The sequence below is a fragment of the Ursus maritimus genome, unplaced genomic scaffold (genome assembly GCF_017311325.1).
Source record: "Ursus maritimus isolate PB19 unplaced genomic scaffold, ASM1731132v1 scaffold_26, whole genome shotgun sequence".
NCBI classification, from domain to species: Eukaryota; Metazoa; Chordata; class Mammalia; order Carnivora; family Ursidae; genus Ursus; species Ursus maritimus.
The window spans coordinates 24,365,206-24,389,605 of record NW_024425119.1 but is presented as its reverse complement, the minus strand read 5'-3'; the positions used below and the strand labels follow the sequence as shown (position 1 = coordinate 24,389,605).

The 24,400-nt window shown below is 37.0% G+C and overlaps 1 protein-coding gene across 1 annotated transcript in view; it reads left to right on the top strand.

The window, feature by feature from the left end:
* Positions 1–24,400, top strand: part of ITPR2 (inositol 1,4,5-trisphosphate receptor type 2) — a 474,341-nt gene that overhangs the window by 375,218 nt on the left and 74,723 nt on the right. The window contains exons 49-52 of the mRNA XM_040642268.1: positions 6,863–7,038; positions 14,422–14,586; positions 17,772–17,967; positions 22,063–22,155. Coding sequence (XP_040498202.1) covers positions 6,863–7,038; positions 14,422–14,586; positions 17,772–17,967; positions 22,063–22,155 — 630 coding nt within the window. The remainder of the gene's footprint in view (positions 1–6,862; positions 7,039–14,421; positions 14,587–17,771; positions 17,968–22,062; positions 22,156–24,400) is intronic.

Below are 24,400 nucleotides of genomic sequence, written 5' to 3'. Positions count from 1 at the left end.
GTATAATCAAAACAGTATGGTACTGGCACACACAAGAAAGACACATAGATCGATGGAACAGAATAGAGAGCCCAGAAATAAACCCACACTTACATGGTCAATTAATCTTTGACAAAGGAGGCAAGAATATGCAGTGGAAAAAAGACAATCTCTTTGACAAATGGTGCCGGGAAAACTGGACAGCTGCATGCAAAAGAATGAAACTGGACCACTTTCTTACACTATACACAAAAATATACTCAAAATGGATTGAAGATCTAAATGTGAGATCTGAAACCATAGCACTCCTAGAAGAAAACATAGGCAGTAATTCCTTTGACATCGGCCATAGAAACATTTTTTCCAGATATGTCTCCTCAGGCAAGGAAAACAAAAGCAAAATTAAACTATTGAGACTACTCCAAAATAAAAAGCTTTTTCATAGCAAAAGGAAACCAACAAAACAAAAAGGCAACCTACTGAGTGGGAGGAAATATTTGCTAATGATATGTCCAATAAGGGGTTAATGTCCAAAATATATAAAAAACTCAAAAATATATTGATTTATATATCAAAATATAAAAATAACACCAAAAAATGTTAAAATCCAGTTAAATGGGCAGAGGATGTGAATATACATTTTTCCAAAGAAGACATCCAGATGGCCAACAGACATATGAAAAGATGCTCAACATCACTAATCCTTATCAGGGAAATGCAAATTAAAACCACAATGAGATATCACTTTACACCTGTCAGAATGACTAAATCAAAACAACAAGAAATAGCAAGTGTTGGTGAGGATGTGGAGAAAAAGGAGCCCTTGTGCACTGTTGGTGGGAATGCAAATTGGTGCAGCCACTGTGAGAAATAGTATGGAAATTCCTCAAAAAATTAAAAATAGAACTATCAGAAGATCCAGTAATTCAACTACTGAGTATTTATCCTGAGAAAACGAACACACTAGTTTGAGGAAAAGATAAGTGCACTCCTATGTTTATTGCAGCATTATTTGTAAGAGCCAAGGTATGGAGGCAACCCAAGTGTCCATCCACAGATGAATGGATAAGTGAAATAAGTCAGAGAAAGACAAACATAGTAGGATTTCACTCATATATAGAATGTAAGAAACAAAATAAGGGAACACGCAAAGAAAAAAGAGACAAAAAGCCAGACTCTTTTTTTTTTTAAAGATTTATTTATTTTGGAGAGAGCAAGTAGGGGCTGGGGGAGGGGCAGAGGGAAAGAGAGAGAGAATCGCAAGCAGACTATGTGCTGAGCACGGAGCCCAACATGGGGCTTGGTCTCACGACCCTGAAATCATGACCTGAGCGGAAATCAGGTGTCAGGAGTCGGATGCTTAACCAACTGAGCCACCCAGGTGCCCCCCCAAAAGACTCTTAAATAACAAACTGATGGTTGCCAGAAGGGAGGTGGGGTTGGGGGATGAGTGAAATAGATCAAGGGGATTAAGATAAATACACTTACCTTGATGACACTGAGCAATGTACAAATTGTTGAATCATTACATTGTTCACCTGAAACTAATATAACACTGCATGTTAATTATACTTCAATTTTAAAAAGAAAAGATAAAAATGGTATATCATATTACTTTCTTGATATTGATCATTGTAATGTGGTTTATGTAAGGTGAAATCCAGGTGAGGGGTATATAGTAATTTTGCATTATATCTGTAACTCTTACATAAATCTGAGAGTGTTTTGAAATGAAAAGTTAAAAAAGAAAAAAATAAGTAAATATGAGGATTCTGTCCAACCTTAAAGTCCCTGGATTCTGGGTACAGATGTTAATCATGAAATCACCTGGTAAATCCTGGGCCAAAAAAAAAAAAAAAAAAAAAAAAAGTCCTTTGGTCAAAATGAGCCACCTTCCCCAACCCCAGACCCTACTACAGGCTGGTCCAGAGTCACTGTGTCCTCTCTGAGGACAGGGGGTTGGCAGAGGCAATGGGCTGTGTAACCTTTCTCCAGGCATGTTTTCCAGCCTGATCACACGTAAGCTGGGAATTACTTAGATCTAGTTCACTTTTGGGTTACAATATTAACTGAGAGAGTATTGTCTCCCTTCAACCAGAGTAGTGGTGTATAGTAATTAAAAGGAGATACTTAAGGGGGAGGTGATTCTCAGGGGATCAACTTATAGTGCACTCCCCCCTGGACTCCTGCTCTAGATAATTGCCTTTCATTGCCGGGCTTTGAAGAGCTCAGTTCGCTTTTTCTTTCTTTTTCTTTCTTTCTTTCTTTCTTTCTTTCTTTCTTTCTTTCTTTCTTTCTTTCTTTCTTCCTTCCTTCCCCATAGATTCTTTCTTTCTTTCTTTCTTTCTTTCTTTCTTTCTTTCTTTCTTTCTTTCTTTCTTTCTTTCTGTGGGGGGGAAACACTAAGCAGTTGTTTTTATTTATTCAACTATAAAGACTACAGCAATTTTTTGATTTGTAACACCTTAGGTTGATGCTAATTATATTGCTATAAATGTGGTTGAGGATCAGAATAGGATTCAGGAACAAGGGAAAATACAGTCGGTTGAGCATCTGCCTTCAGCTCAGGTCATGATCCTGGAGTCATGGGATCGAGCCCCGTATCGGGCTCCCTGCTCAGCAGGGAGTCTGCTTCTCCCTCTGCTCCTCATCCCACTCGTGCTCTCTCTCACTCTCTCTGTCTCTCTCTCAAATAAAGTCTTAAAAAAAAAAAAGGAACAAGTGAAAATAATAACAACAAACATCTTCAAACACTGAAACAAAGAAATATTTTTTTCCTTTAATTAAATGTGACTTTCCCATAGACTTCCCTAGACTGGTTTGCCGTCTAAGGCGATCGGAAACAAGGCTTTGGGCATTCTCAAGAGATTGCAGGGTAAGCTACGGTGACAAGCAGGAGACTGAAACTCTGATCTGAGTCAAGCTTAGGCATGTTCTGGGAGCAGAGGCAGATTCTCAAACATTTCCTAGTGTTCCTTCCTTTTCACCAAATTTTCCCTTCCCTGGCTAATTCAGTGCAGTAAGAATCCCCTCACTGCCTTTCCTGGTTACACTGTCATGTAGAGGGAACCTGACAGGAACGTGTAGCTTCTGCTTAGAGTGGAAAGGCGGCTGGACTAGCTCCTATCCACCAGAGCCTGGACGGTAGGGAGGTGCCAAGGAGGGACCCTTTGGGCAATTGAAAGTCCCGGTGCACTTGGAGGGAACTGCTGACCCTTGGGAAATGGAGGACCTCTCAGCTTGAGGCTGTGAACTCTTGAGGGCAGTTCCAGTTGGCCTCTCCTTTATCCCACACAATTCAACATGGTAACTGGGCTTTAGGGAATTCAAAGTTAGATATAGTAACGAAAAGAAGTTTAAACATATCACTTTTTAGGCCATTCTAAATATTTTTGGCTTCTTCTCTCTTCATTTCCTCTTTATTATTTGTGGAGGGGAAGCCATTTTTTCCCTTGATCTTTCCCAATGATATGGATTGATTCTGCGTGGTCATTTCCACCAGGAATCACAGGCCACTGAGGCCAGGTTTCCCAAAGGGGTGAGCTCAATTTGCATTTATTCGGGAATGCAGGGCTTATTTGTATGGCTATAGGTTTCGGTTTGGTTGACTGGTTTATTTATTTAACATATGCTTCTCTAAAAAGGAAACTTGTACCCAGAGTGGAGGAATGAGGTGTTGCTGGTTTGGGCTGAGGCAGCAGCTGTTGATGCTAGAGAACATCCTAGATGTCTGTTCAGAAGTTGAACATTGGCCATGCCAACTGTCCCTGCCCAGTTTGGCAAAGGCAGACTAGTTAGTGGAGAAAACTGCTGTCATGTGAATTTCTTATAACCAGATAGCATATGACTTTTCTTTTTTAATCAGGTTCAAATTTAGAGTGCAATTCTTTTTTTCCCTCAAATGCTTTGTGTTAAAGAAAGTTAAGTTCTTCATGGTGATTTTAATTCATTCAACTTAATAACGACCATTGATGAAGTACGACTATGTTCCAGGCACTATAGGTACCAGACCCTAGAGACACAGAAGTTGGTAAAGCTGTCCTTGTCTTCAAGGAGCTCATGATCTAGTTAAGGGACGAAGAGACGAATAAGGCACAATAGTAAAGACCACCCATGGATTTATGGATGGATGTCTACTTTAGCTGGATTGAGGTGGGGGAAACAGGGAAGTCTTATGGGGTTACATGGGAGGCAGAGAAATGGAGAGGGACTGGAGGTGAGAAGCAGCATGTCCTGTACAGTGAACTATACAGGAGTCATGTGAGGTGGATAGGAAAGTTCCATTACGTGGTGACTTGAATTGAGGTCTCCAAATTTGCTGTTTGAATTTTCTTCTATAAAGGACAAACCATACTTTCTAAGAGCTGAAAATATATAGAGTGAATTCTAAAAAATTTTTCCATTATTAAAGTAACAATGCTTATTATAGAAAATTGATACAAATATCAAATATTAAGAGGAGTCCCCCTCCCACCCTTAGAGGGTAAAAACTGGCTTTAACAATCTGTAATGTCTTCTCTAGAGTTTGTCAGAGTTTCAGTTTATTATTTTTTGCATTAAATCTTCAGCAAAAAACCAATGTAACCATTCTTACAGAATATGATAACAAATTATCGACAGCTGACAATTGGCAATATTGTCAATAGCCATTTTAAATGACTTTTAGTTTTATTGATTTCACAAATACATATTTAGTATTAAACTATGTGCAAGGTACAACATTAGATGGTCTTTGAGTTCTTTCTACAAAGGGATCAAATGCCCAGTTTTAAGTGCGTGGTTATAATTTCTTGTTTAATCAAGGGGAAATCTTGGCAAGCCAGATACTGCCTAGGAAAGAATAGTCAAGATGTGGTTAGTTTATCAGGCATTAATAACAATGAGCGGTGTAACTATCAGTGTCAATACTAGGACTTTTAAAATAAGAATGTCACGCCAAGACATTGCTTATGAATTATACTGAAGAGTCCAATGACTCGCTAAAAGTCGTTAAGTGTGCGTAGATGTTGGAAGTTTTAGTAAACTTAAGAGTGAAGATCCACAACTTGATGAATTTATAGCTGGAGACTTAGTTACTTACTCAAAATGAGCTGAGAGAAAGTGGAAGGTCTTATTCTTTCCATGGCTCTTTGAGATCTGTGAAGTCAGGGTAGTTGGTGGTCAGGCTGTGTTTTGGTAGACACAAAGTGCTTATAAACCAACATGATAATAAACCTGAGTTGGATATCCATTTTGTTAGCATTGCCAGAGGATGGGAATTAAGGTAATTTCCAGAGATATATATACCCCTCTTCTTTTCCCATCCCCAAAGTCATCTTATCAGATCATAAATTTGGTGAGGGGGTGGGCTGCCTGGGAGGCTTAGTTGGTTAAGCATCTGACTTCAGCACAGGTCATGATCCCAGGGTCCTGGAATCAAGCCCCCACATCAGTTCCCCACTCAGCGGGGAGTCTGCTTGTCCTTCTTCCTCTGCCGTTCCCCCTCCCCACCACCACAGGCTCTCACACTCTCTCTTGCAAATGAATGAATGAATGAATGAATGAATGAATGAATAAGTAAATAAATAAATAAATAGATAAATAAATAAATAAATAAATTTGGTGAAGAGGTTAGATCAGATCTCTCTTCCCAGCCATCTTTTATCACTCTTTGCTTGAGACAACGTGATAAGGACAAACATTGCAAAAATAAACACGTCTAATAAGCTAATGCTGCTTGCTACCTGACTTGTTTTGTTTTGTGTTTTAATGTCTGACAGACTCTTCCTACCTACTTTTGGTCTGTTAACGCTCACTATGAACTAAAGGCTTACACCGAATTCAGTGAAGGCATTCAGATAATCCCAGGGTTTCAGTGATAATACCGAAACTCTACTTGTGGTATTTTGCATGCAGAAAGTGAATTTTATAAATAATAAAAACTGACCAAAAGAAATAACTAGTGGAAAAATCTCCATTTTGTTGTTTCCCCTATGACTTCATTAGCCAATAGGCATGCGTTTGCGGTCCTCTGGCTGATCTAATCAGCCCAAGAACGCGGCCCCTTACTTGCCTCCGGCAGATACAGCACCCCATGACCTTCAGTGGGGGATCCCTTGAATCCACATAGTCCGTGAAAACATCAACGAATTATACTGTTTGTTTTTAAAGGAGATCTATTTTTAAACTGCTTTTGGGTAATTCCTAAAGAAATTTTGATGCAGTGGGGTTTATTTTTTAAGTATTTGGAACTTTTGTTTTCTGATGGTTTGTTTTATTTTCTGATGATTTAAAAGCTCAACATTTTTTTAGAGCTTGAGTTGGCTTTCCAGTACATACACTCATACATATACATACATCACATACATTTATACACATGTGTATTATAATAGGTAAAGCTTGTGTCTATTTTATGAAAGACTAGATATTTTACATTCTGAATTCTTTAGAGGAATCTTCAGTATAGAAACTTTACAACAATAGACCAAGACAAGGTATGAGTTCAGCAACAAAATCCTTGGTTTCATATGATTTAACTGTACATTTAACACTCATTAACCATAAATTTTGAATTAAAGTTCCCAAGTAAGATACATCTAGCAGAAATACTTAACATATAGCTCTCATAGGAGAGAAAGGTGAACAATGCTCAGAGTTAATGGAAGCTACCTTAACTCGTGAGTATTTAAACATACTGAAAATAATCACAAACTTTCTGGACATGTAGTAATGAGTAATGTGTTCAGAGGCATTTCCTCTAAATAGACAGTGTGTAGAGTGGGTTGTTATGAAATTCAGTGTCTTATGGCTTGACTTGCTATGTTATATAAAGTAAGAGTGGCAAAGATTTTAACATTTTCTACTTTTGTTCTTAGTAAAAATAAACTTCTTCCACATTTTACAGGTACACTTTCTCCGTTGTTCTCAGTTCTTCTTTGGATAGCAGTTGCAGTCTGCACATCTATGCTGTTTTTCTTCTCCAAGCCTGTGGGAATTCGGCCATTTCTTGTGTCAATAATGCTCAGATCAATATATACAATAGGTCTTGGGCCTACGTTGATACTTCTTGGTGCAGCTAATGTAAGTATTTTATTTAGCTTTGTCCTTTTGTAAATTAATTGAAAAAGTGTACTGAATCTAAAAATGTAGCTATATATGTTAATTCACATACACATAGTAAATTCTTGTTTATTGTGAATTCAAATTAGTGAGAGTTTAATTTGTACACTTGTAATTTTGAGAGAGAGAAAAAAAATGACAAGTAAAAATTTGATATATTTAAGAAGGTGGCATTTGGGGCATGACCTAGTTCTGCAGTCAATTTAATCCAATCCAGCTTTAATGCCCTCTGTATCCCATACCCAGAGATTTTGACAAAAATGACTCTAAGCCACTGTTAACATCCTAAAGTGACTTCTAAATCACCCAAGAAAGATTAAATTATAGTCGGTAGAAATTTAGAAGTGATTATCTTTTATAAAATGACCAAGGGAAAAGGATTGCTATATGAGAAAATATGAAATTTGGCTCTTTTTATGTGAGCAGAACCCATAAACTTGTGAAAGGCATAGATGAGATTAATATTTTTTTCACTAAATTTTTAAAATATTAGAACAAGGGAGCATATTTCAAAACCTCAGTTAGGTAAGTTGAGAATGAGTAAGCCAGAACACTACTCCAAATAGCAATAATTGTACCCAAGAGAGAAAATTTTAAAGGGGCTAGACAGCTTTCTACATGGCATATTCATAAAGGGATATTAAAAGAAGGGTAAATCATCAGGTTAATGAAAGAAAAAATGTCCCGGCGAGCAAATAAATATTGCTAATATGTCTGCTGAATCCCTAAAGCACTGTCTATATCTTGTATGAGATTTCTAACATAGTGTCCTATATTCTGGTATCTGCAGATATGCCCTCCCTTCCCTACTGCATTATACAGTTCTAAAGGATAATGATTGATCATTCAATGTCTTGGAATGTCTTTGGTATCCAACAAATGTTTCTTAAGTAAATTAGCTAATGAGTGAGTGAATGAATGAGTGAAAAATTATCTTTGTGTTCTTACACATTTACAGTGCCTTGTACATGAAATACATGGCAAGTGTTTATTGAAAATGAGTAAATGAAGTAGCCAGCCTAACTTTTGAGAATTATAAAGCAGAGCTAGAATGACCAAGTCTGTGTTTCTGACCACAATTATATTATACTTATTTGAAAATTTGATATGATATAAATGACAGCTCCTAGTTAACTAGAATATTCAAGCAACCAAATTACCAGATATTCTTCAGTCGCTGTTAATAAAGGGAAGTGTACCATACATGCAAAGAGATCTATCAGTAAAGAATTCTGTCAAGTACCAAATATAGGATTCTTAAGTTTCTTGAGGGCAGAAGTTGTCATGTTCATAGATATAATCCTGCCCTCTTCACTCCCTCACTCCCAACTCCATTTTTCTCCCACTTAATCCCTAGCACTTAAACATTCATAAATGCTTTACATGAACTGAACTTGTACTTTGAATGTTTTGGAAACCAAGCTAATTGAGAAATCTTCGTGTATTTATCTAAATTTTTTCTAACCCTATTAGAACACTTGAGTTAGGTAAGTCCAGCTTATTATTAAAAAATCTTTGAATTTTGAGTTAGATTATTTGAGGAAACAAATAATATTCATAAACTGGCAGCTGGTCCTCAATAAGACTTTAATTCAAGAGAGAAAACCCAAGTTTGATAAGTTGAAATAATAGCTAGATAGAGTGGGGCCAGAAATAACAAGCGTTTATTTGGCCTCTGTTATCTGGTAGACATTGAAAATACCAAGAAGTAGAGGTTGGGGTTCTTGCCATACAGAAGCTTCAAGATACATAAAGAGATAAAAAAAATATATTTTAATGTCTACTGGGGAAACCAAAAACATTTGGAGTTATTTCTCAGGATAAAAAATAATCTCTGCCTAGTTTGGTGAGAATAGTTCCACCGTAGGAAATGACATATACTTGAGAAGAAATATATGTGGAAATATATCTTTCTTACTAACTGTATGAATTGGTGGGTACTCTCATATCTCTCACAGCATAAAAAATCCATTTGTACAGCCCCCCCAAAATGATATGTTACAATTTGCCAGTTCAGGGCATTTTCACAAATAATCAACTTTAATTTGAAATAAACACATTGGATAGAATAATTGTGATTTTGATAATATAGGTGTTGCTAATTTTTGTCTATAGTTTTGATATTGTACAGACTAGTAAAACATCTTAGCAAATAATTATCTACCTTAACTTCTGTCATAACAAGCTTATTACAAAACTGTCTGTGGCTTACTATTTCCCAGGGGGCAGGAAAAAAATTAAATGAAAACATAAACCAGTCATTTTTGTAACTTAGGATTTAATATATTTATTAATTTACACTTAAAAGTTTGCATTGTATGACAGGTAAAACCATAGGTGCTAAAATTACAGGTATCAGAAACAGGCAAAACAAAAGAAAATATCTACCTGACAGTTAAGCCTTAGTGAGAAGCAGAATTCTAGACCATAGGCAAATCGAGCCTCTTGAGTCTGATTTTTCTCATCTGTGAAATGAGGATGTTAAAGCCCAGTCTGCACTCACCAGTTGTTGAGAAGAGTAGTGCGAAGGTTTAGAGCAGAGTGAGAACGGTGATGATGTAATAGCAACAAAGGCTACCACTTGTCAAGCTCCTAATATGTGCAGTACTATTTAATTGTGGAACATTGGTATCACAATCATAAAAGTATTTGTATTTTGGTTCACAGAGAGTTATTTGTTTCTGGACTCAGTGTCTTTCATAATGTCAGACAAATGTAGAAAGTCGCTTTTCTGGAAAAGGAATCAAGTGGAAGGAAAAACCTCAATATGTATTCTGAGCATTTAGTATTATCAGTATCTGTTTATTATGATGCCTCATTTTTACTCATTTCTAATAATCAAAGTTTTGCTTAGATCACAACTAATTTCTCCATCTTGTCATAAGGATTATCTCAGTATTTAAGATGTTTCAAAAAATTCAGATGCTTTTCTCTGTTATAAAGCGTATCTTATAACCAAGTACAGTCTTCTTCTCACTGTCTGCATTGCAATGGAAATTAACATTATTTTGGCAAATATAAACACCCATTTTATAAATTTTAGATCACCTAATATTTCTATACCACTCATAATGATAGTATTCCCAGTTGTGGACATTATATAATCTGTTTAACCATTCCATTAATTTTTATTGTTTAGATTTTTAGATATTTTTCTTAATAAATATTGCAGTAAATACCTGTGGAAGATATTCTAATATCTTCTAAATACTTCTTATGCACAATGTTTTTTTCTTTTGTAGTAGTGCCTGGAAATGTGTAACTTATTTAATGGCATTTGTAAATTTGTAATGTGGAAATGTTTCCTTATGCTGAAACTTGGTCTCGCCATTTTGCAGAGAGGAGAAGCAAGTGGAGTTTAGCAGATTGCCGTCTATTAGCAATAAGCCACACTGTTCACATTTAATAGTGTCATGCCCTTAGTTACTTACCTGCAGATAGTTTCCTGGGAGGGCTCATGTTACTTCTAATCTATAAGGTTGAGCCCCACCATATGTTCACTTGACATACATAAATTCAATTATATATTCTGAGACAAAACATTCATTTTCTTTCTCTCTCTCTCTCTCTCTCTCACACACACACCCTATTTTTCATATAATATGGTCACTGAATGCTCCTAACTAATTCTGATACCCAGTTGTAGTAGCAGGAAACTGCTTTGGTGCTGGGGGAAAACTAGAAATGCTGAATTTATTAAACAACAGTATAGTTTACACCACCCTTGCTTATTATACTGTTTTTTTTGGCAGTTTAAAAGATTTCCAGGGTGACGTTGACCTGAAAATTTTGCCTTGTGCTTTGACCATAGAACCTTATCCTGCCTAAGATGTAACACTGTTGAAATGCAGATTTTTGAATCAAATCACATAGATTTTAGCAAGGTTGGTGTTGATGGCAATATGGTAATATAGTTAACATGTAGTTCAATAAATTCAATTTTCCTTTTTGAGAAATACTAGACAGTATTTATTTATTTATTTATTTATTTATTTATTTATTTATTTATTTCTTGACTACAGCTTGTTCCTGGAAAATAGGTCATGTTTTCCCATAGGCACAATGTAAGATGGGGATAGAATTCCTGATCAGGGACATACAACCAAATAAGACAATAGAGGATAATAAAAAGGCAGCTATAAATTTCTGTGATCCCATAAAATAGTAAAATTTGAAGGACATCCTATAGAATTCTAGAACTTTGAGTCACCTTAAGGATTATTTATTTCCAGGCATTTCACGTTAGAAACGAGTATACCAAATCCTATATAGACAAGGAGGATTTACCAAAGCAATTGGTGGCAGAGCTAAGACTGGAACCCAGATGGCCCAACTTCTAGTCCAGTGTCCTTCCATTATACTGCACTGTTAAAAGTCCTGCAAAGACATATCAATGAATTATGAAGTATATATGAAAACAGTACTGTATTGTACAATTAATTTATCCAGTTAAAATTAATGAATTTTATTCACTCTACATTAATTAGCAAATGAACATTAATTTTGCTTTTATTTTTAGAAGACCGTTAGTGGGGAGGTGGGCAGGGGGATGGGCTAAATGGGTGATGGACATTAAGAAGGGTACTTGTGATAAGTACCGGTATTATATGTAAGTGATCAATCACTAAATTCCACTCTTGAAACTAATATTGCACTATATGTTAGCTAGCTAAAATTTAAATAAAAACTTGAAATATTAAAAAAATTAAATAAATTAATAAACAAACAAATAAATAACTGCACAAAAAGCTTACATTGATGCTGTTTCCCTACCCCACTCCCCGCTTTTTCCCCCTTCCATCACACAGTTCACCCCATCCTCAACAAAACATACATGAAATACAGTTTTGAAGAATAGATGGAAAAAGATAAAAATATTGTGGGACAGTTATGGTCATTTATATTGGTATTTGTATGCTGATTCAAGAGGCTTTTCAACACCAAATCAGAAGGGCCTGGTCTTTTAGTCACCTTGCCCAGTTCCCACGTCCTCCATTTATCATTACCTGCTTGGACCCTTGCCATAGAAACAAAGATTGCCTACATAATGACATTGACAAATGAACCACAACATCAAGTAAGTCATGGCATGAAAAGGGAGAATAGACAGCATCAAGTAAGTCATGGCATGAAAAGGGAGAATAAGTTTTTGTAACTTCTTCATACCCAAAAATATCCCCAGCTTTCATGGAAATGCTCTATAAAAACAATTTATACATTTCAAGGTCACACTGCAGGAAAACACAGAGTTCAACTTCTTTCCTCCCCAAATCTTATATTCTTGCATTTATTTCTTCTTGGTATGAACACTTCAAAACAAAAGGACAATTTCCTTGTTTCTGATCTCTACAGGAATAGATGGATGGCACTGCCAATATCAGCTCTATTCTAGTTTGAGACTTAGTCAAGAGAACAGGGAGATATCCATCAACACCAAGCTCTAGATTAAGGTTCAAAGAAAATAAAAATCAACCTATACACAGAGAAGGCAAACCGTTATTTTTCATGCAAAAATGGCAGAGACTCTTTTAGGGAGAAATGCGTCCTTCCTTTTGCATTATTTGAAAACTGAAATGTTTGCTTTTTTTGAGAACTTGAACTCAGTGTATTACTTTTCCTGATTGTGTAGGACGTATAAATAGTTTTCCTGAATATTTTTTTTATGATTCAGTTTAGGGAAATAGAGATCAGGAAATAACATATAAACAGTTTGTCTTGAGCATATCATCCATCCTTCCAAAAAGTCATAGTTGCAAGTTTTAACTTAGTTTTTAATAGAACTTCTTATTTCTATTTTGTACTGATGAATATAGTGCGTGAATAGGGGCACCTGGGTGGCTCGGTCATTAAGTGTCTGCCTTCGGCTCAGGTCATGATCCCAGGACCCTGGGATCGAGCCCCGCATCAGGCTCCCTGCTTGGCGGGAAGCCTGCTTCTCCCTCTCCCACTCCCCCTGCTTGCGTTCCCTCTCTCGCTGGCTCTCTCTCTCTCTCTCTCTGTTAAATAAATAAATAAATAATCTTTAAAAAAATATATAGGGGGTGAATAAAGGCAAATAATTTGAATTTAAATAGTCACTCAAAACAATTTTAAAAGTAAAACACTGAATATTACTTCACCTAAACATTCTGCATTTCACCATTTTCATGGTTGCTTATTGTCAAATACCACACCTATCTGAACACCTTATATATATTTCCTGAGCTTTTTAAATGATGACTTTTTATAATATTAAGCTTGCTCTTGGATAATAATTATAAAGACATCCATTATAATGTATCTGTGTTTAATCATAACATAAATATGTGATGTTGAAACTAGTGAAGTATAACTTTCTGCCTGACATTATTCACATTGTTCACAAGATGATGAAAGAATGGAAAACACTGATTACTGAGAGGATCGTTAATTAGCATGGGGGACTATTTAGGAAGTTTGAACTTTTATGTTCTTGATTTGATTTGGCTATCCTCACAACATGCAGTGTTAACCCATTTCTCATTTATTTTTTGATTTGAACTTCAGAAAGTTGAAGGAAAAGGTTTTTCCAACCTCTCAAATTTCACTTCTGCCCATTTTTTAAAATCATTCCATAAGGCATTTTCTTTTCATATGTATGAAAAATCAGTGACGTTGCAGAGGACAGTGTGTTTTCCCAAAGTTACCTTTGGACATGTAAAGATGAATACCGTGCATTGTATTTATTTTAACCCAATTACTTAAGTGTATTTATATTTTTATGTATTTAATTGCAAAAAAATCACTTTTACTGGCTTACTTGTTTACAATAATATTCTGTAGAGAAAGTCTAGGATAAAAAAATCAAGGATAGATATTTTCTGAAAAGATATTTTTCTGTTACATTTCCAGTATAATAAAAACTTTACATCTATTACTTTTAATATGGAAAATATGATGAGTAGTATCTAAAGAGTCATTGTACTAAGTGCTTCATATGCATTATGAATTGTTTGATCCTCTGAAGAGTTCTATAAGGTCGGAATCCCTTTGCTCCAATTTTTCCAGAGAAACGATCAAGGCCAGCTGCTGCATGACCTTGTGCAACAGTAGTGAGAGAGCCAGGGTTTAAATTCAGGTCTGCCTCGATTGCATAGCTGGGGCCCTTAATCATCCTCCTCTTTTTTCCTGGAACTGCAAACGATATAACTTTGGGGTGTGTTATGTTTACACTCAGATTTGTAAGCAATGCCGAAAAATTACCAGATGAGAAATGGTAAAAGAAAACCACAGACTTTGTGAATAATAGGTTTTGTCAGTGACTGCTATTTATGTGAGTTTCGGGGATAAATAAGACAGTAAAATCTAATCTTTTCCTCCCTGTAGCTTTGTAATAAAATAGTATTTCTGGTGAGTTTTGTGGGCAATCGTGGCACTTTCACCCGAGGCTACCGAGCGGTCATCCTGGATATGGCCTTTCTCTACCACGTGGCATACGTCCTGGTCTGCATGCTGGGCCTTTTTGTCCATGAATTCTTCTATAGCTTCCTGGTGAGTACTTCTCCATGTGGACGGTCACTGCTGGAAAAAATAACACAATGCTGTTGCTTCTTGTGCTTCTTCCTTTGATTTTTTTTTTTTAAGCGGTGCCTGACATTTAGGACGAATTATGTTATTTTTAGAATTTCCTAGGAAAATCATAAATTAGTATTATTTTTCCTCTTTTCCTCTAAGAACCCACATTGGTGGTGGAACTTTTTCTTTCCTCCCTGAGAAGTCACCAACGACCCGACCTCTTGACCCAGCCTTCAAATAGCAGCTGCTTTTTGGTTTCAGCCAAATCCTTCCTTCCTCTTACATTTAGAGATTTTCCAACAGAGTGAGGAGGAAAAAAAATGGGGATATATTTTCTTAGCACTTTAGAATGGCATATAAGTAAAATGAGGGGTAAACTGCCAACCTCGCAAAAAGACAATGAGTTGTTTCAAATCTTAATTTCAGATTCAATGTGTCACTGTTAAGCTTATCTACACATGTCTAATTTATTAAGCAGACTTTCACATTTCCTGTAGATTTTTTTCTCAGGTTATCAGTTTTACTTCCTACATATAGATGGTTCTATAGCCATAAACTAGGAGGGGAGGCAATATAAATTCATGATAATGTTTGAAACCTAAAGCACTACCAGGTTAGCATCGTGATGCCGTACGAGCAATTTATTTATATCTCCAGCACATGGTTGACATGCAGTGGAGACCACTACCCAATAAAGTAATTCCTGAAACCTCAGTTCAAGATCTAAAAACATTATGCTGACCCTGTCTGCTTGGCTCGCGAGGGACAAATCCATCGCCCGCCGCTTTCCTGTTATCTATCTAGCAAACCCAGGTAGGAAGACTGAAAAAAGGCAGATTCTCCATTTACTTCTCAAGTGCTTGAAAGAGCCCTGGAAAGAGTAGATTTGTCCCTTATGCTTTGACAGAAAATTATCTTCTAGGTAGTTACTTTAGGTGATTGAACAATCAAAAAGTTAGTATTTTTTCTGTTCCAGGAATCCAAATGAATTCCCTTTCTGCTCTAATTTACCACAAAAAAAAAAAAAAATCTATTTTTAAAAACATGCCTGTGATAAATGAAGTGCCATTAAACCCAGCACTTTTACCTGACTATGACATGTAATATTCTGTAATGTTTTTATGCTTCAGCCTTCTTGTCTGTAAAATGCATAGGGATAGTATGGTAGACTCGTACTATCAAGATTCATTAAAGAGCTATATTCAAAACATGTGAAATGATGTATTAAATCTTTCTATTTCTCGAGGAAAAGCAATTGACAAAATAAAGGTGTATTTGAACCATTGCATGAGCTGTTGATAATAAAGTTACTTTTAATTTACGTCACTTAACCTTATTTTCTAGTTGTATTTTTGTCCTGTCTTTTATTGGTCTAATCTTACAATAGTGATGCTAATTTGTTTTCACTGGGCTGCTGGTGAAAATGATAATGTCCATTTTGACATTTCTAGAATATTAGGAGGAAATTATAATGGACGTAATTCCAAAATGGCATTTAAGCATATTTTAAAAATATGTTTTATATTTTAAAAAATACATGAATATGTATTTCTAGTTATATCCACAAATATCAATCCTTTATCCAAAATAATAAAAACCATACTCCAGATTTTCCTTTCAGAAATAAACAGAAACATTAACCTGTCCAGTGTCTTACACCTTTTTTGCCTCAAGATTGCTATTCCAGGGGTATGGAATGGGGTCCAGAAATAAGCATTTTTAGCAAGCATCCCATGGGGCTCCTGAAAGCTATAAACTTTTAGAAACCATTCAGAAGTGAAGTGCCCATTTGCAGACCTTTTCTTTAAGTCACTGTTGAGTTAAAATAAAGGAAAATCTCCTTTACATCATCTAAATGCCTAAGTAAGTTAAGTAAGTCAGAGTGTCAATAATTTGGAAGTTGAATTTGCACTAATTATTTTGTCTGTCCTGAGAAATATTGATTTTGTTTCTAGAAGTTGTCGGTCCCTCCAGAAGATAAGCACATAGCAAAATAGTTCAACATATTTTTTTTGCATATGATCATGATAAAATATCAGTTTCCTAGGGTGAGCAAACAAGGTAATATTTTTATGGTGATTACTTGCAAAACTAAAATTAAATTGGAAAGTAACTCAGTACTCAGAAAAACAGAGGACAAGCCCTGGTGTTTCTGCAGGGACTCATGACACTGGGTAATGCATTGTTTGAACCAGTTCAGAAATTCTAATCACTGCCCACAGATAGCAGGAGACAAATCTTAATTATTCCAACTTTTAAAATACTATTAATTTCCAAACAGATATTTATGCCTTTTTAAATGAGTGTTCACTTATCGCTTTTAACCAGCTTTTGATAATATAACATGTACTGCTAATATATAATTTCAACTTAATAATATAGCAATAAATACTCCAGAGAACAAACACATACCTAGGTTCTTGACTAGTGCAGAGACTTTCTACTACTAAACACAAAATGGATAATAACCCATTAGAGGAAGTGAAAATTTTTTAAAAAGTGTTTTATATATTTGCTTATACTTCTGTTTCCAAAACTACATACAAAAGTAATAGGTTTTGCCCTCGTTATACCCTATTTTAGTAAGGAAAGGTGCTTCCATTCCTCAAATATTTTTAAATTTCCTGTCTTTTTTATTGTAACAGGCTCATAAAATTGTCTAGTAATTTCACCTCTTAATTCCTTGATTAAACAATAACATTTAATGACTCTGTTAATCATTCATCACTTAGGTAAACGTAATTCAGCATTTTTACTTTAGCCATGTTATGTATTCCAGAAGCAACTGCAGAGTATCAGTGAGGCTAAAAATAAGGAATAAGTAGCTAAGTTGGTTAAGTATAGTATTATAATTTTTCTAAATTCAAATTTGAAGTTATACTATTTCTGTATCTTACAAAATTGAAATTATGTTGGTTATGAAACCAACAGATGCACATTATATGCTATGTTAGAGTTATCTTTATTGAAAAACAGTTTATTAATGTGTTCCAACTGTAGAAGACACATGTATTTGGGTGCATTTTTAAGGTATCAGTTAGGTTGTTATTTTTTTCACGGGTAAACGAAAATGGCTTGCATCTGTATTCATAATTACCTTTTATGTTTATTCAGCTTTTGCACCACTGCATTTTTTCCCTTGTTTTCTTTTATTTTTGTAGCTTTTTGATTTGGTGTACAGAGAAGAGACTCTGCTTAATGTCATAAAGAGTGTCACAAGGAATGGCCGTTCCATTATTCTAACTGCAGTCCTGGCTCTCATCCTTGTCTACCTGTTTTCCATTATTGGGTTCCTTTTTCTGAAGGACGACTTCACAATGGAGGTGGATAGGCTGAAAAACAGAACTCCTATTACAGGTATTGCTACTACCACGAAATGAGCTCTCTCAATAGCGTCAGTGGAGGATAATGGCTTTGGGATTTTCTTCTTCCTCCTTTTTCCTGTCTCCCCCAAGAACAACATCTAGCATTGTTCACAACCATTATTCCATATATGTTTGCTCACAGTACGTCATATTTATTATATCTAAAGAATTGAAAATGATAAATGTTTTGATTTGGAAACCATCAGGTAGTAAGAAATTGGGTATAGAAAATATGCTCAGGATACTGTCATTAAGGAGCTCAATTCATCAGTACGTGTTGTCACAATTTCTGTACAATATTCATTTCTGTTGTCTGACTGGTTAGGCATCATCCATTTACACTCACTGTGATTCTTGTGGTGTAAGGACTTATTCTTTCCATCTTACTTTGAATTTTTATTTATCATCCTTTCTAATGTTTTCTTCTTCCACCATTCCTACCTTTTGTCTTTTGGGTTAAATTTCTTTGTTACTCTTTTTCCTTTTCTCCTGCTTTGCTGATTACAAATCGTACTTCTGCACTTTGCTGTTTGTTTCTCTGGATGATTTTGTAGCCTATGAGTTGTAGAGAATGGAAACCACAAAATGACTCTCCCCTCAAGCCATTACATTTAAAGGTAGGATTTAATTAGTGGTGATTTGTTTTTTTTAATTTTTATTTTTTTACTATTACCATCTGTATTTTTTATAATAATTTTTTATTATGTTATGTTAGTCACCATACAGTACATCCTTAGTTTTTGATGTAGTGTTCCATGATTCATTATTTGCGTATAACACCCAATGCACCATGCAATACATGCTCTCCTTAATACCCATCACCAGCCTATCCCAAATCCCCCATCCCCCCTCCCCTCTGAAGCCCTCAGTTTGTTTCCCAGAGTCCATAGTCTGTCATGGTTCATTCCCTCTTCTGTTTACCCCCCTTCATTCTTCCCTTCCTTCTCTTACCGATCTTCCTAGTTCTTATGTTCCATAAATGAGTGAAACCATATGATAATTGTCTTTCTCTGCTTGACTTATTTCACTTAGCATAATCTCCTCCAGTCCCGTCCATGTTGCTGTGAATGTTGGGTAATCGTTCTTTCTGAGGGCTGAGTAATATTTAGTGGTGATTTATAAACAATATTCTTTCTTGCTTTTAACAAACATTTCTTGATTATTAAACTGATGACATATGGTAGTATCTTTCTTAGGATATGGGATAATTAAATGGCATTTAGATCTATTATTAAGTCTAAGTGATCAAAGCACAGAATAGAAATGTCATCTACATAGATTCGGTTGTTAAACTTGAGACTGAATTTCATACCTAGGTATTAGTCTTGATTCAGAGGAACGTAAAATATTTTGTTACTGACTTTCCTGTTCTCCCTTAGATGTTACTTTTTCCAGAGTTTTACAGGTGTAAATATTTGGAGGAAAAGCTTCTATCCATAAATAGCCCCCAAAACTCCACTTTTACAAAGCTGTCTGTGAATCATAAACTATCTGTTCCCAAAAATCTTCAAGTTTTAATTATTTATTGTTTACGAGGTATAATCACATTGAGTTATTCAATACAGGGTGCGTTTGAAGCTGAAGCGTCATGATTCCTGAATCCAAATGTGTACATTAGTTATTGTTTAATGAATCTAGCAGTGGGTATTTTTGTGTTATTTTAAAAGGAAGTTAGTGTCATTATGAATGCATTTTCCTTAGAAATACAAATATATCTACTCTCATTTTTCTTACAAAATAGGCATTAGACCTAAAATATCAAGATCTTTGTTAAAAATATGTGTATTTTTACAAAAAACTGCCAAATAAGAGAAAGCGTTCATAAATACTATTCAGATCTTGTATACGAGAATAGCTAACAAAGTTAAACTTTTTGATTCTTCATAGATTGAAAATTTTTGTTGCATAAGCTGAGAATGAATGTGATATTGTGCCCTGGGAAAAGCACCCTTACTTTCGTAGTATTTTTAATTTAAGTTGTAATGTCATCTAGTATGCCAATTGGTAAATAGCATAAAGTTTATTTTTTCAAGTATTGAATGCTATTGACTCCCAAAGTTGAGTGATATCATCGAGGATAGCATGCTTGGGTAGCAGGTGACATCTAGGGAGTGCAGAATACGCAGTTGCTCAAGGAGTAGGACGAAGTCATCAGAAAGCCAGGAGATGGAGCCAAGAGGGGAGGTTGAGAGTTCTAGAGCTGAATCGCAGAGCATCACAGGCGCCTATGAGAGCGGAGGATGGATAATTGGCTAATGGCATCAAGAATTCAGGAAAATGCAGATCCTACCTCTGGGACTGGTGGAGCCAGTGCTCGATAGAGGAAGCATCCACCACTTGACAGTGTTGAAGGGAGTCGTGTCTTAGAAAAGCCCAGGTAGTTGGAGGGCGGGTTCCGTTGACGAGCGGATGTCGCAGTGTCTCTCACGTGGGCCCCTTCTTCCCCATTCTCAGTGCCACCCTGCGGTTTCCCATCCTCATTTCCTCTCACCCAGAAGACTGCAGGAACATTCTAGGTGGCTTCCCCACATTCAGCCTGTTCTGCCTGCCTGATTCATTCATTCTAACCACTGCTCTGATTGGGTTTCTCATTGATTCAGAAACTTTGCTGGGATCTGCCCTGGCTGTGAGATGCTTGTTTAAAACATCAGGCTGGGAGTTCAGGTAACTCTGCTCCCATGTCTGTGCCTTTGCTGGCTTCTGTGCCTTTTGTCATACAAACTGCCCCTGGGATTGCCCCCCGTCCCTCCGCCCCCAACCAGCTCATCTTTCTGTGTGGAAATCCCATGTCTCCTTTAGGTTGATCCTTCTCCAAAAAGCCTTGCATTGTTTTCTTTCTAAAATTCACTTCTCTCTCCTCATGCACTGTATTACATTAATTGTACTTGACTTCCTCCGCTCAAGTATCATCCTGTCTCTGCCCCTCGGTACTCCCTAGTTGTCAGGTCTGCAAGGCCTCCACTCTGTGTCCTCAGAGCCTTGCGTGTGGAGTCAGGAAATATGAAGTAAGGGAATGGCCACCAGGACACACTCAGAAACCCCATCGTTCTCTCTCTGACCACCAGAAACCCACTCCAGCGTTTGTATGTACCCACCCTGTCCCCCCAAGTTTGCCCCAGGGAGGGAGCAAGGAAAGATGGAGTTAAACATGTAGCCTCCCTTCCCTGAGTGGACTCGGTCTTTCTGAACCCCAGCGCTAGTGCTGCAGACAACTTGATCCTGGTTGCCTGGTGCTGCTCCCGGTCACATGTCCTAACTCGAGCTCCCTGTTGCCGCGTCTGCCCTCATCTCATCAGAGAATCAGGATAACCTTGGTGTGTTGTTGCTCTGATACACACTTGAATATTTCTTCAACCCTTTGTATATGAAAGTGAACTTACTCCTGTCCCTCCATTTTATGGACTTTCCGTGATGACTCTCTTTGAAACATTTGTCTGAGAGGTATGAACCTCTTTACTTTCTATTTGTGACTAACAACCACAACAAAATGTTCTATGAAGTTTTTCTCACCCAGGTAGGAAGGTTACTATCTCTTGTTCCATTCTGGCCAGGGAAATAGCTGGTGCACTAGCAAGCAGGTGGACCTTTGGGAACTAAGGAAGAAAAGAAAGATCCTGAGTAGGATCTGGCAGAGGATTCTAGCATTTTAAACCCTGTTTCCTGGAGCCCCTGACTTCACTGTTAGAACTGCCATGAGCTGCAAGTCTCGACCTGCTGTAGGGACTGACCAGTGGCTTGAAGCTTGGGAAACACCAACTTCTTTGAGGGAGGTGTGTTCCTGGCATCCCAAGTCTGAACCCTGAATGTATTTGGCTGTCGAAACTATTACATGTGGTGGTTAAGGTCTACATTATTATTCATAAAGGTATAAAAGCCTTCTAGTGGATTGGCTTGTGAACCTATTCTCTATTTATAAAATTGCTTCCATATACAAAACTGTGTTCAGAGTTCCAAACCAGCTTACTGAAAAAGGCCTCATGAACACAGCTATGTTGGAGTAGAAGCCTTTCATTTATATGCCTTTGTTACCATATGTTCATTTCTTGTCATTTGCATATTTGTCTCTACCATATTTGTGTGTTCTCAGGTAGTAATGAAGTTCCTACTATGACTTTAACTTCAACGATGGAAACATGTCAAAAGGACAACTGCACACCCACAATACCAGCTTCAAATACAGGTCTGTAAAAAGGGCCCCAGAGCAGTACAAAGCAGTTTTACATTTCTTTGGAAAAATGTTATTACCGCTAAGGGAGTTGCTCTAAGAATTTCATGGTGGGTTGAAATAGAACCATGGAGGGTGAAAAAACCCAAAAGTTTCAAACTAGAGAAAGGATTCCCATATCTGTCCTTTTGTCCCCCCCCCCATTCCTTATATTATTTCTATTTCTGAGAATTTATCAGATTTACCCTGTGGGACTGCTGCTAGAAATACTTTTACCATATTGCAAACCCATACCACAAGGAGACCCTTTCAATTATATAGCCTTTAACAAAGAATCAGGAAATGCACAGGCTTAGAACTCAGAAGGCTTGGTATAATCCTGGGCTTCCTACTTTCTAGCTCTCTTAGATATGTTATGCAAATTTCCTGGACCTTGTTCAGATGGTTTGCCCAGAGAGGGAGGGAGGGAGGGAGCAGACAGAGACACAGAGAGAATATGATACTTCCCCTGTTTCCAAAGGAGCAAATGGAACCATGCTCATAAAAAGAATTTTTTAAACTCTAAATTGTTCTCAATGGTTTGGAAACTATGGCGTATGTGAAATTTAATGAACTGTAGAAGGAATTAGTGATCTCTTTCCAGAAGCAGCAATGATTTAGGAAGTATATATCTTTAAATATTTCAGGAGTTTTACATTTTAAAAAGGAGTGGATTTAGTCTGTGTTACATCTATGAAGGGGAAAATTGGACTCGGGGAAGATGAGGGAAGGAAGAGTTAATAAGCACTGTGTCAGGCTGGAGTCCCCCACTTGCATCTGGGAACACATTTGTCTGATCATAGTGAAAGCTGCCTTTTTTCCTGAGATGTTGGATTGTTGCATGAGGGAAAATGGATGGCGCCTTCTACAAACAAAATCTTTCATGCTTTGTGACCTAAAGGGAGAAATACATATATATACATTCCCTCCCAAGGTCCCAGCAGCTCCAAGAGCTGTGAGCAACTGCCTCCAAGACTTCTTTCCTCCTCTAAGGCCTGGCTGGCCAGTCAAGGCTTCCAAACAACAAACCAGCTCATTCCTTGCTTGCGGAGCTTTACTGTGCCCTGCGATTTCTAAAATCCTGTTACATGCATCCTCCCCTTTAAACACCTCCAGTTTCCTCAGCCTTCCTCCCATAGTCTAGCAGTGACTCTCGATGTCACACTCCGGGGCAAGAAGCTGAGTGGTGCTATCGTATTCGGGATAGTGGAATTTGGAATCACACCATAGCCTTGACCCATATTGGGCTGACTCGGCTAAAATGCCATTCTTCACTGGTTGGGCTGTCAAGCCATCAATGCCTGTCCTGTATGCATGTAATTGGGAGTTTGGGAGTTCAAGTATAAAGTGATGCATTTATTTTTATATCTTTCTGACAACTCGGAATCCAAAGCCATCCCAGTTTGTCCCGGGAATAGATGAGGAGTTTTTGGACTATGTGATCTCTAGGTTTCAAGCCCCTTCCGTTCTCATGTGCTGTGGGGCTCATGCTATCTTTATGGATCCTGATTCTATGAAGCAATATCTTTACTCTCTCTTGTGTCATCTTCAAGCTGATAAGCTATAGAACAGGGATTGGCAAATGACGGCCCATAGGGAAATTTGGCTTGCCACCTGTTTTTGTATAGCCCTCACAGTAAGACTAGTTGTAACCCTTTTTAAAAGTATTTTCTTTAAAGAAAAAGATGCAATGGAGACTTTATGTCACCCACAAAGCCTAAAACATTTCCTGTCTAGCTCTTTGAAAAAAAAAATTGCCAACCTCTGCTCTGGAATATTTCCATTAAAGGTGCTAGAAATGTTGCATGGGACAGTGCTAAGGACAAATTCTTTAGCATGCTACTAGAAATATGCTTTCATACTGACATAGTCATGTTCCATGTAATTCTTCAGCCACATAGAACTCTGTCTTAAGTAAATTATCAGCTAGCCCATGTTTCTCCACCTTTAGAAAAAAATCATGAGAGTCCTCAGAGCCTCTTTGCCAAAGCCCAAGACGTCTGTCACATCCCCAGTTTGAGGGTAGTGTGAACCCGTACTGGCTTCTCTTGATCCCACCTTCTTCCCACACTATCCTTTAATGATCCATTTGGTATGTTATCTTGGGGATCAGCACCAAGCTCATTTGTCAGCAGCTTGCAGAATCTGTCACAATCTCAAATCCAGGTCTACAAATGCTCCTCTCCTCTTATTAGTCGTGATTAAATATATATATATATAT